At 42.7% G+C, this 19,360-nt stretch overlaps 1 protein-coding gene across 2 annotated transcripts in view; it reads right to left on the reverse strand.

Moving 5' to 3' along the window:
* Positions 1-19,360, reverse strand: part of ARVCF (ARVCF delta catenin family member) — a 228,761-nt gene that overhangs the window by 117,554 nt on the left and 91,847 nt on the right. For both annotated transcript variants that reach the window (XM_077834996.1, XM_077834997.1), the window contains exon 2: positions 13,071-13,229. In XM_077834996.1, coding sequence (XP_077691122.1) covers positions 13,071-13,229 — 159 coding nt within the window. The remainder of the gene's footprint in view (positions 1-13,070; positions 13,230-19,360) is intronic.

Raw genomic sequence — 19,360 nt, forward strand, 5'->3', positions numbered from 1 at the left:
AAATGCCTTAACTATTAAATAAAGCTTTCATTTTAACAACATCTCTTCTTCTCTTTAGCTGGAGAGAGTATTTAGAACAGGGGTGGGCAAACTTTTTGGCCTGAGGGCCACATCTGGGAATAGAAATTGTATGGCGGGCCAAGAAAGCACACAAAATTGGGGTTAGGGTGTGAGAGGGGGGTGAGGGCTCTGCTTGGGGGTGAGGGCTCTGGGGTGGAGCTGGGGATAAGGAGTTTGGGATAGAGAAGGGTGCTCTGGGCTGGGATTGAGGGGTTAGGAAGGCAGGAGGGGTAGGAGTGCGGGAAGGGGTGCAGGTTCTGGCTGGGGGTGTGAGCTCTGGGGTGAGGCTGGGATGAGCCGTTTGGGGTGCAGGGTGCTCCGGACTGGGATCAAGGGGTATGAAGAGCAGGAGGGGGACGGGGGGTTGGGGCACGTGGAGAGGCTCAGGGATGCAGGCTCCAAGCGGCGCTTACTTCAAGCAACTCCCAGAGCAGGGGCATGTTTCTTTCTCCAGCTCCTAGGCTGGAGGCGCTGCCAGGTGGCTCTGCATGGTGCTCCATCTACAGGCACCGCCCCTGCAGCTCCTATTGGAGCACGGGAGGGGGCCATTGGTGCATGTAGGAGCCAGAGTGGGGCCTTGCCGTGGCTTCCAGGAGCCGCATGGTGCGGCCCCGACCCAGTGCCCCGGCTGGAGTGCCGGAGCAGGGCAAGGCCCAGACCCCACTCCCCAGTGGGAGTTCGCAGGCCTGTTTAAAATGGTTCGTGGCCTGCATCCGGCCCGCAGGCGGTAGTTTGCCCACCCCTGATTTAGAAGGAAAAATTACTTTGTCAGACAGTCTCTTTAATGGTATTAAAGATGGTAATAATGGTCCTTTTGGGAGAAAGAGAAAAAGTTAATTGAGATAGGCTAGAGCTGTCATTGCTGCTTTTGTTGAAGTCCAATCTTATTTCCTATAAAGACAAAACAAGACCAACATGCATAAAGGGGTCAGGAATAGAACAGCAACGATAGAAAACACAGTTTCTGTCTCTGGAGTTGACTAATTTACAACCTCATTGCTGAAAACAGCAGGCACATCACATGGTCTTGTCTTAGCCACCCTGAGACCTGACAAACTTATACCAGCTTCCAGCTGTTTAGGGCATTGCATCAGCTGCCTCTTTCTGGTCACAGGCTTACTGCTGCATTGCAAAATATAGTCTTGCTACCTGCAGTAGCAAGTGGCTAATATACACTATTTTAAAGCTATACTAGTACAAGGAAGATATTGTTGCTCATATAAGGAGGTTATAGAGTAATGTAATTTCTGTCATTAGAAACACTGGGGTGAGAGGGAGAATACACTAGCTTATATTACCCGTTGGAAAAGAACAAAAATAAATGAGAGATTTTTTAAATCAAATATTAGAAACTATGGAGAGAGAGTTAAAAGGATAAGTGTAAGTATGTTATACTTTTCCTAATCTAAACTGCATAATGCTGTATATACACGGAGTAAAATAGCAGATATTAAATCTGTTTCTGGTATGTTCAATGGCTCAGAAGCCCACATTGAGAGATTTTGATTTACAGCCTTTGATTTAAAAAATATTGATCACTGACCAGATTAGCCAAGCCACTGTTAAAACAATACTAGAGCACATCTTTTGAAGCAGCTCCAGACATATCCTCCAGCCAGATGTTTTGACACAAAGCGTGAACAGGAAAATTTCACCCAAACAGCATTTTCCCCAGAGACATCTGCAGCCAAATGATACTTCAGCCTAATGAAATAATGAAGTCCTGTACGTCTGTAAAATGGCAAGAATGGCTCCCCACCAACAACATAATTAAACAGCATCATGAACCAAATATCAACAGGATCTTTTCTGTCATTAGGACAAGAGCTGGAGGAAATTCCTTCAGCGTCCTGAGGGTTTGCCTTAGTAATTAGTGTCCTCCCTGCAGTTTAATCTATTTTTGTGTTCTGGTAAGCTAAAAGAAAGAGAACCACACCTAAAAGAGAAATAATAGTATCACTGAATTAATAGGATCTGGCCGTTCATTTTTGTTTCATGGTATTTGCACGACACAATCAGAAGTTTTATGTATTAACATCAGCGTCATCCAATAAAAGGAGCTTCTACAGAAAAAGAGAGCATAGATTAAAATAAGTACTGCAAATAACTTAGGGAGCTGTTAGTATCTGGATATGAAAGTAAGCAGTACATTTAAGTACCATCCTCTCCAACTCCAAACACAAAACTATATTAAAGTGCTAGAAAACAATCTCTCAGGGTTGGTGCATGCGGGGACTTTTCTATAGCAGCAAGACACAACGTTACAGTTTTTGGTAGCCTTGAATTTTCAGAGCAGAATCCAGGAACAAGATACAGTGAGAGAGAGGGTTAAAGTAGTTTTAAAAAGATTTCTGCATACTGAAAGACAGCAAGGGCAATCCTACTGGGTGCAAAAAGTGGGGTCCCCTTTTTTTAGCTCTCCTCAGAACATAAATAGCAACTATACTCTCACAAAACTTTTACTCTCTGCACTATTAAACACAAGTCAGGTAGCATCCTAGAACGCTGATTTGTGTTTTTAAGAATCCTGTTGCCACATGTGTGCAATTTCTGTTTGTAATGTTTAATTTATTCCTAAAATTATCAACATCAGACACAATGTGAGACAGCCAATACACGCATGGGTGGGCTATGACTACAGCACAAAAAGTGGGAAACAGGTTTTGATCCACAGAACAGAAGATCCTTGGTACCAAAAGAAAAAAGAAGGGGGGGCGGAGGGGAAGGTTATGCAGAGGGAAGAGGACACAATGAACATCCACATCTGCCAAAAAAATTCCATTGTCAATTCTCTTGGAGCTTGTCTAATTTCCCCCTTCACGTTCATTTTTTTGCTGCAGAATGAAATAATTCTTATTTGGAAGATAAAAGAAAATGGCATTTGTTTTTCTCTAGCAAAGCTGCTTGCAAAGCTTCTGTAAAAAATTAAGATCCAAATTATTTTATATATTTAAGGTTACAACCAAAACATTTTAAAATCAGTTCTTCAGCAACTTATTATGCATTATTTAGTATGTGTGTTAAGGTAGCATTTAGAGGTTTCAGCCAAGATTGGTAGGTATCCTGCTGGTACCCGACATACATTAGTGTCCCCAGGGATATTTTGATCTTTGAAATAAGCACATGTACAATGTTACATACTCTGTGTCTTTCGTCTGTTATAGCCATAATGCCCATAGCACTGTTTTAGAACAGTTATATAAATAATTATAATGTGTCTGCTAGTCATGCAAACCATCCTAGAACCCAGAAGGCAACAACCATGTGGAAGCAGATTAAACATAATGGTGCTAGCACAATTTCAACCCCAGTGTTTGCCAAAAGCCATGTGATTCCCAACCAACACCTGAAAGAATTGGGACATCCAGAAAGACCCTGTACAGATCAACCAAAAGGAACATTCTTCCATTTGTGCATTAATGTCAATCTTTATCTTAGCATAACCTGTGGAAAAATAATGAAAAATCAAGGTGGTTCTCTCTGTACAGGGTCTATTTCCAGAGAAGGGATAACAGGAGTTTCTACTAGTATCTCTGTCACAGGGAGGAAGTGCATCTAGTGATTGTTTTAACTCCTTTTCTCACCTGCAGCACAATGAAAGGAAGCTTTTAGAAACAACTAGTCAGAACACAAAGCAAGTTCAATTTATTAGGCTTCTAATCAAGAAAAAACCCAAAACAAACAAAAAAAAAAACAACCCTCACTGCAGGAAATTTAACTCAATGGAATGTTTCATCCATATTCCCTTCAGGGACACAGCCAGAGTTGACAGGCTGATAATGTAGCAAGATCCTCTCCTTATATATTTTTGTTCCCCTGATACTAATACACTAATAATAAAGACTAAAAGCCATCCCAATTGAGATCTACCACATGCTGCACCTTTTATTCTAAAGGATGCCAAAGCTCTTCACAGACCACGGGCCCAACCTAGCGCAATACTTACTGGCCCAAACAGTCCCATTAAATTCTACGGGACTCCTCATCTGAACCACTGATTTTTCAGTTTGATGGATGAACAGAATAGATTTGGCTTGTTTCAAACAAACTGAATTTTGTTTCGTTTTTCTTGATACCGAAGTAGTTTTGTTTGGGTCCCATGAAACGTTCAAGATTCATTTCAAAATGACATTTCTAAAATGTTAAAATGATAAAAAAAACCCATTTCAACTTTTGGGTTTTTTCGTCTGAAACTATTTACTGAATTTGACACAAAACTTGCATTTTTCAGCAGATTTACTAATAAACTGAAGAACTTTGCCTAACTCTATTTCTAAGTTTCTGCAAGATCAGGCCCTATATACATACATATACACTTTACCAACCACTGCAACACAGTTCCCTCTGTGGTAGAGATGGTTTAACAAGCCATAGTAGCATTATGTAACATTTCTGAGCAGGAAGTGAAGAATCAGTACCCTTAATCAACTGAAAATATATCCTCGGTCCTCTTAAAAGAAAAATAGAGATATTCCACACATTTGCGAGTAGCAAAAGAATGGGGAAAACAGGTGAGCACACTGTGCATGATGAGCACAACTGCCACAGCATTGGGCTTGTTACTGGTCAGCCAACTGTTCAACTCTTATCCTGGAAGGTCTACAATTTGTATTATGGGAATGCCTAAAGGCTCCACCCAGGAAGACACTCTCTAATACACTCAAATGTAGTTTTTGGATGGATTACCTAGTCTAGAAGTTCTCAGCCTTTTCCATACTGTGACTCCATAGTACATCAGAAAAAAGACTTTTCTTTGGGACAATTCTCCATAAAGAGAGGGTGGTTTCAGCTCCCTAGAGCTTGTTCACAATCCCCAGGCTGAGAATTGCTGATCTAATCTAGGTTAGATTTAAATTAAAGTGAGGGTAGAATTTTCAAAAGTGCCTAAACCCCATTTTCAAAAGGTATTTGGGTATTGCTCTGCTCAACGTTGACTTAGGAAGTCTAACAATCATTGCCAAAAAGGAATTCCTAAATTACTTTCAAATATGAGCTTTAGGCTTCCTAAATTAGGGCATGCCTAAAAGATGAGTTAGTGTGAAGCAAACTGGGATGGAAATCTACAACACTCCCGTGTGCCCCACACTCAACTGACCATGTGAACCCTGCTGTTGTGTACTTAAAGTCCCTTAGTGTGTTGTCCACATGGACAGCTAGTGCACAGCATGCTGGAGTGCTGTACATTTACATCTGAGCTTACCATACAATAAGCATTCACGCAAACCTCCCTGTGGGCACTTTTGAAATTGTATTTCAAATCCAGCTAGATAATATTTTTTTAAAAATGAAAATGTCAATTAAATTGTGTATTTGTCAGCCTTGACACTATTTACAAGGTGACAATTTTTGATATTTAATTTGAGGCCTATGTAGTATAGCAATATTTCCTCCAGTTCTCTTTCTGGAAATGCATTTGCCAACAGAACCCAACGGAAACATTTATACTTCAAAAACCTGCATGCTTTTCTTTCCTGCCTTGAAGTCACAGGAACAGCAAATGAGAAAACAAACTGGAAAAAAAAACCCAACGACAGCAATTATTGTAAATGACCCCAAATTAGAGGTGACTGGATAGATAAGCTCAGAGTGCATATTAGCGCCTCAAAGCATGTGAAGTGCAAACATTAATACAGAGAAAGATCCTATCACGATTTTGTTTAAACGGCTTGCCTGTGTACAAATGAAGCCACTTGATTAAGTAGTGCCTATAATTCCTACATTCCATGTTGTGGGGTTTTAAAAAAAACAAAAAAACAAACAAAAAAGACAGCTCAGATTAATTAAATATTTTATAGAAACTGACAGGACAAGAGAGAGTTTGTGTCATAAAATAGAAACAGGAAAGAAGGAAGAATTCAAGGATAAAAACACTGACATTTCCAAGTGCTTATTTTTGAACTATAGACTGTAAAATTATCAGGCCAAATGGGTTCAAGGCTTTACCTTTCTGTTAAATGCTGGGTAAGAACCGACCCTGCACAGTTTCAAAAAGGCGGTTCAAACTTTCCCCCTCTTCCACTTAAACTTGACATTTTCAAAGAGGCCTAAGCGAGTGAAGTACTCAACTCCCACTAAAACTCATTCCAGCTGCAGTGCCTACCTCCCCTTAAAGCCCTTTCAAAAAACTCTGCTTAAGTGTATAGCTGTACTGTGGAGCTAAGTGGCACCTCAGGAATCTAGGGCTTAAATCACAAGCACTTTCAATCCCCACAATGGGAGGAGCAGGTATTCCATCCCTTTGCAAGATCAGGCCCCTGGTGAGCACTGAAAAACATGAGGCAGAGTGTGTATGTTCTCAATGGATGGCTTTTATTTTTAAAAACACAAAAACCAAACAAAGAAGCCCATCTAAAAACATAGGTACATTGTTTTATACAAAAAGAGGATCAAAATCTCTCTTGGAAAGCATTTAGTATTCCAATGCATAGGAGAATAAATATCCAGAAATAGAGAAAAGAACATTTTATATAAATCTAAAACCCCACAGAAATAATTTGGCTTACTTTATTCAGTGCTCTTCAACCACTTAAGAACAGGTTTCATTTAATCTGCCGCAGTGTTCCTATGCTAGAAACTAAATGTGGTAGCTTCCTCCCCAAGGTGACCTTCACTGTTTTAATGTTCTAGATATTTGCCTTCCAGGATAGACTGTAAAGCTGAGATGGAGTATATCGGATACATCCTTTGTGCCGTGAATGATATGCAAAGACCAAGCCAGCAAGGTACGTACACTAAACAAAGAGAAATAGTTTGGAGAGCAATCACAGAAAGTACATTTCAAAATGCGGAATGAAAGAAGGTGTTCTCCATTTAAAAGATGGCAATTATTGAGTTCTATTAACCCTTCTTCTTAACACAACTCACTGCAATAGGAAGTTTTAAAGAGAAGAAGCAGAAGAAAGGAAAAGCACAATGTCAAATTTCAGTGCCTCCGAGTTGAGGCTATTTACTTTAATTATACTTTGAAAAAGACAGTAGCATATTATGGACCTGAAACAACAGGTATAAAAGAAAGCACAAGGGAACAGTATTGTGCAGGAGCATTCACATTTACATCAGCCACTACATTTTAATTCTAGCCCTAAGTCTCAAATGCAAAATTAAAGTGAATAAAGCCTTCAACTACCGGAAGTGGGGTTCCAAAGAGGATGGAGCTAGGCTGTTCTCAGTGGTGGCAGCTGACAGACCAAGAAGCAATGGTCTCAAGTTGCAGTGGGGGAGGTCTAGGCTGGATATTAGGAAACACTACTTCACTAGGAGGGTGGTGAAGCATGGAATGGGTTACCTAGGGAGGTGGTGGAATCTCCATCCTTAGAAGTTTTTAAGGCCCAGCTCGACAAAGCCCTGGCTGGGATGATTTAGTTGGGGTTGTTCCTGCTTTGAGCAGGGGATTGGATTAGATGACCTCCTGAGGTCTCTTCCACCCCTAATCTTCTATGATTCTATGAAAAGGAATCGAAAACCTAAAAGTTAAAAAGCACTCTCGATCTGTGGAACCCAAAAGCATGTTCTAAATAGCACATCAAATTAAGTGAGTTAGTCATGCCAGTCACAGAAACACAGCCAAAGTGGTCTCTGAAGAGGTATCCAAAGGTAGGAAGTGGGACCCTGGAAAGCTCCTCGAATGCATTTGGCTGGTGGAGGAGCAGATCATTGGGTTCTCTGGTCTTTAAGACACTGCATTCAGCATAATAGTCAACCTGGCACTTCTGCTCCCTTGAAAGAAAATCTGATTGGGGGAAGTGGCTGGCAAGGCACTTCCCAGAAGAACATTCCCTGCTGTGAGGGTGAAAGGAAGCCTTGCCCTAGGTATGAGGGCTCAGCCTAAGGCAAAGAACAAAGGGTTGTAGTTTGGAAAAAACACTACAACATGTTAACTACTGCAAGCTCACTGGCAATCAATTAACTCCAGGTAAAAAGCCCAGTGTAGACATACCCTGAAGCTCCTGTCTGATGGAGGAAGGCATCAGAGCCTGCAGTTGGAGACCTACATGGGGCGGGGGGGGGGAGGAGGGAAATGGGGCAGAACTGAACTGGCGACTGATGGTTTGTCTGGAAATCTAGAGGGGAATTGATTGGATCATGGGAGGAAAATAGGTATGTAAAGCGGAACATGATCTGTGCCAGTGCATGGTCGGAGAAAGTTGCAGATGAGGGAAGGGTTAAATTGGGCTTGAGCCCATTTTGCATAGCATTGCGGGGGGGGGGGGGGATTGCAAGGGAAGGTAATGAGCTCCTGGCTGACAGGTGTGGGGAGCGGGATGTAGAGCATGTATATATAGACATAAAACAGGAACCATGTCTATTTTTAATACCACTTTTATTAAAGTAATGCATTAAACATTACATAAAATAGATTTAACGTTTGTGTGTCTGAAGACAGTCCTAATTCTAGTGTATGAAATACTGTTCTTTTAAAAGGGATGCAAAAAAGTGAGTGCACACTTTAAGCAGGGCTAGAGTCACTGTTTTAAGCTGCTGAGGTGACAGCAACTCCTTAGGACTCTTGCTAGTGGTAGTTTTCTAGGGGGTTGTACTAAATTAGCATATCCATACGCTGCCATATCCTCTCCCCATCCAACACCACGCTCACCTGGGGAGTTGCGTTGGCCTTCGGGGAGCTCCCTAACACAGGGGAAGGTTAACAATTCCTTGCACTGCTGCAAGCACTCCCTCCAGCCTGATTTTCCGCTGTTAGGAGTCCTGGGCCAGGATGTGTGAAAGCCGCTCTAAGTGAATCTATGTCAGCTTTTCATTATTATTTTATTATTGTAGTACTCAGCGTATGCACAATGTGCCCAGCCATTTGATGGTGTCATCATCAGCCAGGTGGAGAGCAGGCAGTCTGTTGTCAAAACAAGTGGGCACTCAGCAAGGATATGTGACCGTCTGAATTGACCGCAGCTGCATCACGGGTCATTAGAAAACCCCCGTTCAAAGAGACTGGCCACACAGTTGCCCTGTCCCGTTCAAAACCGGTTCCGAGATGACCACAGGTGCCTTGGCAGATTAAACCCTGGTGGACAGATGGTTGGGTCAGTGACAAGAGAGCGATTAACAACTGTCATCACTGACCAAGTGTTGCACCAAACAGATTCCACTGTCGCAAATGCCCATGAAGGGCATCGCGAAGACAGGTGAGCTGGTGGGTGGTACTATCGTTGTGCCCGTTGCTCTAGTATCTAAGCCCTTCACAGTCTTCAGTGTATTCATCCTCACCGTGCGAGGAGGGGAAGTCCCATTATTTCCGACTGAGGCACGGAGAGACGGGACTGACTCGTCACAAGTCACACAGGAGGCCTGCGGTAGAGCAGGGAATCGAACCTCGGTCTCTGGAGTCCCAGGCTAGTATCTCAACCTCTGGGAGGAAGGACAGTCTATGGTACAAGACTGGGAGTCGGAAGATCTGGAAAATCTGCCCACACACTTCCAGTGGGACTGTGCCTCCATCTCATCTGTGCAGTGGGGACAGTATTTCCACACCTCACAGGGGTAACCACGAAACCAATTTCTTTGAGAGATGCTCAGATACCGCAATGACGGGAGCTATAAAAACACCTAACTAGAATAATGCCAATCGACTTCCAGAGCAACGCACTGCAAATGAACTGCAACTCTGTCTCCATTTTTGCATTTGCTACCAAGCCAACTATAAGCTGAAGACCACTTGGATTTCTAAGTGGCTGTTAAAAATCTAAACCATATTAAAATATAGAATTAAAAAGTAGACACTTTCAAAGATAACTGTGATCCCTTTAAAACCACATTGCCTTTTCTGACCGAATTACACGTGGTTTGGCCAACCTGCATTTTGGACATTTCAACATCACTTCTTGAATCAAAATTGGACTTTAACAGAACTATTCCTTTAGTAAAATGGCTCTTCTACGTTCCAAAATTTCCCTGGCTTTAGTACATAGACTGAAGCGGATTTAACAGTGACATAAATGAAAAGACCATACGGAGGCAGATTAGGGTTTTGTGGGGCCTCAGCAAGGCTTAAACCATGTCAATTTTCTACTCAATTTTATAATGCTTGGGATGTACCTGAAATAGGTTTATTCTTTGATATCACATGTTAATTTAAACATCTTTTTCTGTATAGGATTTTCTTCAGAGCATGGGGAAAAAGGTATGTATGTGAGAGCGTGAGAGAGAACAGGTACAGTATTTGTTTAAGGTATGTGGGGAAGATGGTGAAATAGCAGGTATACCATGTGTGACAGGGTCAGGCCAGATGGCTACAAAAGAGTGGTCGAAGGTAGATACATTAGTTCCAGGTTAAGCAGGTCCCTTTTCCCTGGGTAAAACAGGGACTATTCCAGAACACTCAGGAACTTTCTAGAACTAATTAAGGCAGGCAGGCTAATTAGGACACCTGCAGTCAATTTGGAAGAATTAATTAAGGCTAATCAGGGCACCTGGTTTTAAAAAGGGTCTCTCTCCAGTTACTGAGGTGCGCACAAGGAGCTGAGAGTGAGAGGGCGTGCTGCTGGAGGACTGAGGAATACAAATGCTATCTGGCATCAGGAGGAAGGCCCTGTGGTGAAGATACAGAAGGTGTTGGGAGGAGACCATGGGGAAGTAGCCCAGGGAGTTGTAGCTGTCACACAGGTGTTACACAAAACTCTGTAGACAGCTGTGATCCACAGGGCCCTGAGCTGGAACCCGGAGTAGAGGGCAGGCCCAGGTCCCCCACCATCCCCCCAACTCCGTATTGGATACAGGAGGAGTTGACTTGGACTGTGGGTCCCACCAGAGGGGAAGGTCCCTGGCCTGTCCCCCGACCCACTAGGTGGACCAGCAGAGACTGTGGGGATTGTTCTCCTTCCTTTTCCCCATGCTGGCCAACGATGAGGTTATCTGAGTGACCATCAGATTTGAGCCACGAAAGTGGCCAAACTGAGAGCTACTGTGAATCTCTGAGGCAAGCACAATCCACCAATAAGCGCAGGACCCACCAAGGTAGAGAAGGAACTTTGTCACACATGTAAGAGAAGATTAACTCTTCACGCTATGAGAACAAACACGTTGCTTATCAGCAGTATGACTATTTTGGACAAACTATATCATCCATGTGGCACCCTTATCTAACAGCCATTGTATGGAAAGGAGGCCTCTGCGATTTTTTACAAACTTCATTAACCTAAGCCGTGCAAAGAGATACAATGGTAGATGTGACCTAAAGGGTGGAGTCTCATAAAATTATGCATTATAATTAGTTTATTAAAAAAGTTACTCCATTTCATCAGCATCTAAATTTATTACTTCCTCCCTGTATACTTTTTTTTGCTAGAAAAAAAGACAATATACTGAGTTCAGATCATTTAAAGATGTAAGGCACTGTTTTTAAATCTTAAAATACGGAACTATAAATCCCTCAAATAAAATGGGAGGAGGTTTTTAAATCCTATATATGAACTTACTGGGAAAGGCCAGGGGTTTTTTGGACTATCTAAAGGTGCATTTAGAACAGCCAAAAGACCACACTCCTCAAAATCCTCAAACAGTGTAAACTTTAGCAGAATTGTGCCCCTTTAGTTTGAGATCTGACACTCTGAACTGATATCTTAAGGGATTGCAATTTTGGAATGCCAGTAAACACATGCAAGTGTCCAACAAGGTGACTTCTGTACAACTTTTTTTGGCTGTCCATTTATGTCCAAACTAAGGGGGAAAACAGCTGGACAATCTCGTTTTAATGAATGCTGTTTAATAGTTTTAAAAATAGAAACACCTTTGACCCTTCACTGGACCAAACCCTAGTAAAGATGTCAGCGTAACTGTGGAGGTCCTGAACTCTAGATACAGTGCTATTCTAAGAGTTCTGCAAAGCATCCCAGAGAGCTCCAAACACACAAAACTTGTCCCACAGAAAACAGAAACTAACCTGAGACAAGACAAAGTGAGGGGAGTAAACAAGAGCAGAGTGAGTGAAGGGGAAGGCAGGCCAGTAGTAACATCTATATTCATAATAACCTACATGGTATTGACAGAGACCATACTGAATCAAACCTGTGTAAGGCCCCGTGTTTGTCATGGAAGTCATGGATTCCGTGACTTTCCATTTCTGCAGCAGCCCGGTGCGGCTGACCCGGGAGCTGCCTGAGCAGTTCAGGCAGCCCCTGGGCCAGTCGCACAGGCTGCTGCTGGGACAGTCTCAGGCTCCCCCGACCCGCCAGCAGCAGGAGTTTGGGTGTGCGTGGGGGGGGGGTGTGGGGCGATGCTTACCTGGCAGGGACCTCCCTGGAAGGGAGACAGTAACTCCCCTCCCTCAGCTCCTAGCTCCACGTGCTGCCTCCGCCCATAGCCACTGCCCCCACAGCTCCCAGTGGCCACGGTTCCCAACCCTCCCATGGGGAGCTGCAGAACCCGGGCTTGGGGTGGAGCGGCAGCAGCCCGTGGAGCTTGGGTCGCCACTTCCCAGGAGCTGGGTATGAAGCCTGTCCCATCCCCACACCACTGCTTCTCCCCCCTCCCCCCGGGCTGCACCCCCTCTCCATCACCCACTGTGCCCCCCGGGCCATGCCCCCCCAGCATCTGCAGTGCCCCCAGGGCCGCGCCACCCCCCAAGTTTTAATCCCTGATATTTTTAGTAAAAGTCATGGACAGGTCATGGGCTGTGAATTTTTGTTTACTGATCATGACCTGTCCATGACTTTTACTAAAAATACCAGTGATTAAAACGTGGCCTTACTCATGTGCAATTGTGGTGATATTTAAAACAAAATCTGTGGAAACTGGAAAACTATTTTCTGAGGACCAAAGCAATAGGCAGACCCACACTGTTACTAAGGACTGTAAATAGTTTGACACACACACAGAGACATGATTATTGTACTGCTCTATTCTATATGCCATTAATATTTTTTTTAAAATTCCTGTGTGAGGCTGAAGTTTTACCATTTCTCCCCAATAGACCTCTTATCAAAAAGGAGAGCAAGCCTTACCTTTGAAATAACCCTTCTAATGCCCCTAAATCATACTTGGCACGGTCCAAAAATTCGTACCTTAGTCTCAGTTCTCCTTGTGGTTCCATCTTCTGAAGTCACAATAGACACATGGGAAGTAGGGGTACCCGGGTCTTCCTCAACAGTAACAGTCTCCTCTACCATCTCCTGAGGCTCTTGCATCATTGTTATTGATGTCTGGTTGCTGGGGCTTTGCTCCTAAGAAATAAAAATGGAACATGTTTGTCATTTATATGGTCACTACTTAGAAGGGTTTGTTTGTTTGTTTGTTTGTCGTTTAAAAAACAACAAACATACAAGATGTCAGACGCCTGGAAATATAGATTCAGGAAGGAGGGTTTTACTGACCCAAGAATAACTAGCTGAGGGTAGGCTGGCCTGACTGAATAACCTCAATAAGTGGAGTTCATTTGAAATTGACATCAAGGACTCAGCATTTATTGCCCATTTACAGGAGACCATTTCTTCATATTTACACTTGATTTTCACTTTCCCTGCTATGCTCAATCTAGGATGAGTGGAGTATCTGTGCATAAAAAACACCAAACACAAAAAAACCCCACCATGCTCCACAGTAAACAAGACTATTTCTTTCAAAACATTTAATCTTATTTAGTATTAAAAACTTATTTCCAGCTGATAAAACACACTCTTCAGACCTCAGTAGCCGTGCATAGCAAAGCTATAAATAATTTATCAAGGCCTTCTAGTTACTCAGTATGCTAACACATATCTTACTTGGTCAAAAGTGATGATAATTAAGGAAATATGGTTAGCTAAAGAATCACACAACTGAACTGGTGGTAGCAGTAGTGGGAATTTTTCCCTGCTGAATATCCTACAGTATAGACAAGGCCTAACTGGTTACAATCTCAGTTAAAGGTTGTAGTATATACACTACAGTCAACTCGGGTTGCCAGGCGTCTGGTTTGCAACCGGAACGCCCGGTCGAAAAGGGACCCTGGCCGCTCTGGTCAGCACCACTGATAAGGCCATTCAAAGCCTGGTCAGCGGTGCAGTGGGGTTAAGGCAGACTCTCCGTCTGCCCTGGCTCCGCGCAGCTCCCAGAAGTGGCTGTCATTTCTCTCCAGCTCCTATGCGTCGACACAGCCGAGCACTAGCTCCCCAGCTCCCATTGGCTGGGAACCGTAGGCAATTAGGAACTGCAGGGGCAGCATCTGCGGGCTGGGGCGGCATATGGACCCACCTAGGAGCCACAGGGACATACTGGCAGCTTCTGGGAGCTGCCTGAGGTAAGTGGCACCCAGAGCCCACACCCCGCACCCTCCCACACCCCAACCCCCTACCCCAGCCCTGAGCCCCCTCCTGTACCAAAACTCCCTCCCAGGGCCCACACCCCCTCCCAACACCCCAACCCCATGTCCCAGCCCAGAGCTCCCTTATGCACCCCAAACCCCTCATCCCCAGCCCAATGCCAGAGCCTGGACCCCAACCCCTTCCCCCAGATCCCTCCTGCACTCCAAACCCCTCATCCCAGGCCCAACCCCAGAGCTCGCACCCTGAGCCGGAGCCCTCATCCCCTTCCACACTCCAACCCCTTGCCCCAGCCCAGTGAAAATGAGGCGAGTAAGCGAAGGTGGGGGAAAGTGAGCAACAGAGGGATGGGAGATGAAGTGAGCAGGGGCGGGGCCTCAGAATGGGCGAGGCGGAACAAGGGTGTTCGGTTTTCTGCAAATCAAAGTTGGCAACCTTATATAGTCCACTGTTGAACAGAATGAAAATTCTCTAGAAAGGATGGTTCTCTTGAGGAAGGCTACCTGAAGATGATTCTTCTGCCTCCCAAGCAGAAATTTCTGTTACGTTTTTCCTTGTGCAATTTGTGTGCCTCACATAGCAACAGAAATCAGAAGAGATATTCCTAATGGATGAATGAATTTCAGAAGTGTCACAATACATGGACAATGAAACACTGGTTTACAGCTTGAGAAATAAGACTTTTCCAAAATACTTGCAATCCTTGGCTAGGTACAATGATATAACCGTTCCTTTCATTGTACTCCCTAAAGCCAGTGGGCTGTGCACAGGTGTAAGAGTACAGAGCCTACAGCAGAATCGGGGCCTATGCTTACAAAGGTAAGTCTTACTAGATGTAAGAGGAATCTGTGATATTCCTTCTATACTTATTTCAATAATGAAATGTTTAAAAAATAGCAGTGAAGTATTATGCCCTGTGTAGAATCAATTGCAACGCCAACCGATTCTGTTAAGAAATGATTGTGGGGCATTCAAGATCTCTTTTCACTTCATATGAAAATAAAATGATGGGGATGAAACTGTTCCCATGCAGGTGTTGAGTTTAATTATGTTAAGACTTCAATATCCTGCACCTGTGAGCAGTGTCATCACTAGGAAACTACAGTGTATTGTTTTGTAGCATTTTATTTAGGAAATTACATTTCAACCCCATGGTATGCTGGATAGCATCCTAGGTGGTGACATGCCTTCTGTTGAGTCCTGAAGGAGAGACTACTTTCAAATGGACATTGTTCAGATGAACAAGAGCAGAGCTTTAAATTCTCTTGTTAGACTCCATAGGGGAAAAAATATTTCATTTAATGCTCACGTGATCTGTAACCTTCTTTGAAACAAGCTGGTTAAGGTACCCTTGTTCAGTTTACTTTATTTACTGCTATATTCTGACATTCCAGAAAATATCTGTTATTGCAATTCGGGCTTATATTTTAACTAGTGAATAGTTTTCATGTCTAAGTACACATTAATATTAACCCGGTCACAGACTTCAGTACAGGTGTTAAACTGGAGGTGGACATCTCAACCAAACAGGAAAGGGGACAAATCATAAAAGGAATATGCACACTGGACCCAATTCACTGGTGGTGTAGGCAGGCCCAACTCCATTTCCCATTGAAATCACAGCATAATTAAGACTGCAAAATTTGTCAGCCTGAATATGGTTAAACCCCACAGGAAATCACTCATTTCAGCAGTTTGCAAGCTTTCATTTCTCTAATCACTACTGCCAATGACTGGTGAAACATGAAAGCATTCTGCAGTTTAAGAGTCATTTTATGTTTTATCACCATAGGCTAAAGGGGAAACTAAGTCCTGTGAAAAAATCTATTCAGAGTTGCATATTTTCCAGGGAAAAAAACAACAAAACAAACCATATGCTTTAATTCCAGCTCCTTATAGTGAAGCCATTTTCTCCAACCAACAGAAAAGTTTCACCTTAAGTGGAGGTTCTCTACAACCAGAAGGCAGTTTACACATTGTAATGCACTGAAAATTCAGAACCATCCATTATTCTTCACTGTAAAACAGAATTACACAATATCCAAGTCCATTCGACATAATCCATTGTATTCCCTTCCCTGTAACCTTCCCTGCCAACTTTCAGATGGTATCAAATCCCCATATCTTTTAAAGTTGTGGCTTTTGTTCTCATTCTCTCTCACACACTCACTCACCCACGGCTGCATTTTGAGGCTACTGGATTACCTAGTTTCTCTCCTCCTTCCCTACATTTTTATGAGGCAAACCCTGCTTTGTGACAACAAACTTAGGAAAATTGAAGGAGGCAAAAAGTAGGTTCTTTGTTATATTTTTACTTAAAAATAATAATTAAAAAACTCCCTTTGTATCCAGGCTGCCTGTGGGCAAAGAAAATCTTTAAAGCCTAGCACTTCAACATGCGTGAACGGCAGACTAGAGCACACCGACTTTAAATGAACTTTAAATGAACACTCGTGCTTGTTTTTATCCTGTGGCTGCTTCTAAAATGATGATCCTGAGAGATTTGATATGCATTTGCATTCCTAATGTAGTGTGCTATCAGCTGGAAAAGACTGTCCTGAGCATCGAAAGATTAAAAGTTTGCCTAGTTCAAGGTAGATTTCCCAGTGCAGACAGCTACCCAGGTTGCATATGCATAGATTATCCAGGGACATGTGAGTGAAAAGGTTGGAATGTCATCCAACCTCCTGTTCCCCAAGTTGACTTCCAGGAGGTTGCTCTTTGATCTCCAAAAGCTTTTAATGTTCTTGACTCAAGTTTTTGGTAAAGTAGCAACAATGCAAAAACAAAAAAATGTTTAGTTTCCATTATCATGGTTTGTGCGTCTCAGTCACAGAAATCAGGACTCATTGCTACTTTCAAATTCTTTAAAAGGCATCAGAAATGAATCTCACTCTACATAGCTCCGAAAATATCCCGCACACTCCTTTGCTTTACAGGTTTCTGCATGAAGTCGATGTTTCAAACATTTAACCAGTTCAGCTCAATTATTTAAGGACTTAGTACAAACCTGACTTGACGGACATTTTGATATTTGCTAGTCTGTGCAGATTTGTAAGGGTTCAAATATGGTTCCCTCAACGGCTAGTCTTAGTGGCAGTTCCTATCCTGTCATGCAGCAGGAGATTCCAGTTTGGACCCACATCCCACTCACTCCTTTGCTCACTTTGCAAAGGTACTAACAAGGCAGCCTGCAAGAAGAGGTCGTGCTTGGCGTCAGTCAGCATAGGACTTCTCATTCTGGGGATCATGAATAGTTGTCAGGGGGCTGTGACAACCTTACCCTTTCCATATTGTTAAATGTGGGACGGATCCCAATATGGAAAAGTTGAGATTGAGCCATTGCTTTACAGCGATTAAGCAACAGCGAAGACTGTCTCTGAAGAGGGCTCCTATCCAATCCTCCTCAGTCGGAAAGATGTTCAGGATTCTGACAGCTCCAGCAGGACAGAGATGTTACGCTCTGCCTTGCCTTCCAGAGATCACAACATCTCACTTAACCTTTCAAGAGTGATGGTCAGACTTCAGAAATGTGCGAGCGTTTACATAAAATCATGGCAGGAGTTCTCTTGTGATAAATGAGCATATTTGCAAGGTGTCACCAAGAGAAGTCACTGAGTGTAATGTATGAGGCACGATACAAGCCATCATATCTTTGGTTCGGCCACAAGAAAATCAGAAGTCAACACTACTTTATTAAAAAAAGTAGGTCCCAATCCAGTTAGTGAGAAAGTGTATCAATCCTGAAGACTTTTCTCCTTGCTTTTTGTCAGTGGATGAATCACCTCCATTTAGCTGTGCTTAAATCTCCAGCAGCCTCTAAAAACAAGCTATTGTTAAAAAACAAAGGTAAGAGTTTAGTGCAGTTGAAATATCTTCAGACATTTCAGGCAAGAACTGTAAAATAGTAATTCTTGTTTTGTTAAAAGCAGAGTGATCTGCCATACAGAAATATCTGAGGGCCTACTTTGCATTAGATTATTGCAGTCCCTAGAACCATCATCATTTTGAGTCCTAGAGTTATCCTTCCATCAAAGTGACTATTTTATATCTGCTTAATAAAAGAATAAGCTCCCCCAGAAGGATCACACATCCTGCATTGAGACAGGAAAGTTGTTTTATTTTATTCTTTGTTTATGAAACCGTTTAAATTACAGATTACCTCTTCCCACCAAAACAGTCACTCTTCGAAAACATTCAAAGCATGTCCATCTAATAACCGTACTTCCTGCAGTGTCCTTCTGTTTAGTGGATTGCAGTGAAGGCTACATTCAGAGTACTGCTTACTACTACAAGTTACTATTAGATAGCAGGTCTGTAGGTTTCAGCAAGACAGCAAGGCTGTTTACACCAGTGGGACACTTGTCCAAAAAAGCTTATAGTGTAGTCAAAGCCAAAATGTGTTGATTACTAGAAACATATTAGAAATCTGGGCATACTTAAATCAGATTATCATTTTCTAACTCAATAAAAATGAGAATAATTCCTGTTTCCTACCCTTTGTCTGACTTTTCTAATGAAACCCTAATCTTTGCAATGGCTTTATATAATAGACTACTTACATGTGTAAAGTTAAGCGCACAAGTCAGTCTTTGCAGGATCAGATGTTCAAGATCAATCTAATCTTGAATAGATACTTCAGATTAAGGTAGGGAGTGAATTTAAAGAGCAATAGCTATTGCAGAATAACTCCATATGTAGACACGCCCTTACACTGTAAGCTCTTTGGAGCAGGGACTATTATATCTTTACGTTTCTAGCACAACAGGAATCTACACTTGGTTGGGGCCTGCAGGTCATACTGAATTACTGCTAATAATAAACGGAAACTTTATCTTTTAAGTGCTCATGTTCAGTGTGTTCTGCAGTTAAAGCAACTGTCACTTGATGCGGAGCCCAAGCCTTAGTTAAGGCACTCTATTGTGTGATACAGGAGGTCATCTGACGATCTAGTGGTCACTTGTGCTGTTCAACTCTATGACATGGGCACTCACAGAAGCCATATCCTGAAGTCAGTCAAGTCTTCACAAAAGAAAAATGTTCCCCAAATCAAA

This window comes from Eretmochelys imbricata, chromosome 15 (genome assembly GCF_965152235.1).
Source record: "Eretmochelys imbricata isolate rEreImb1 chromosome 15, rEreImb1.hap1, whole genome shotgun sequence".
Taxonomy (NCBI): Eukaryota; Metazoa; Chordata; order Testudines; family Cheloniidae; genus Eretmochelys; species Eretmochelys imbricata.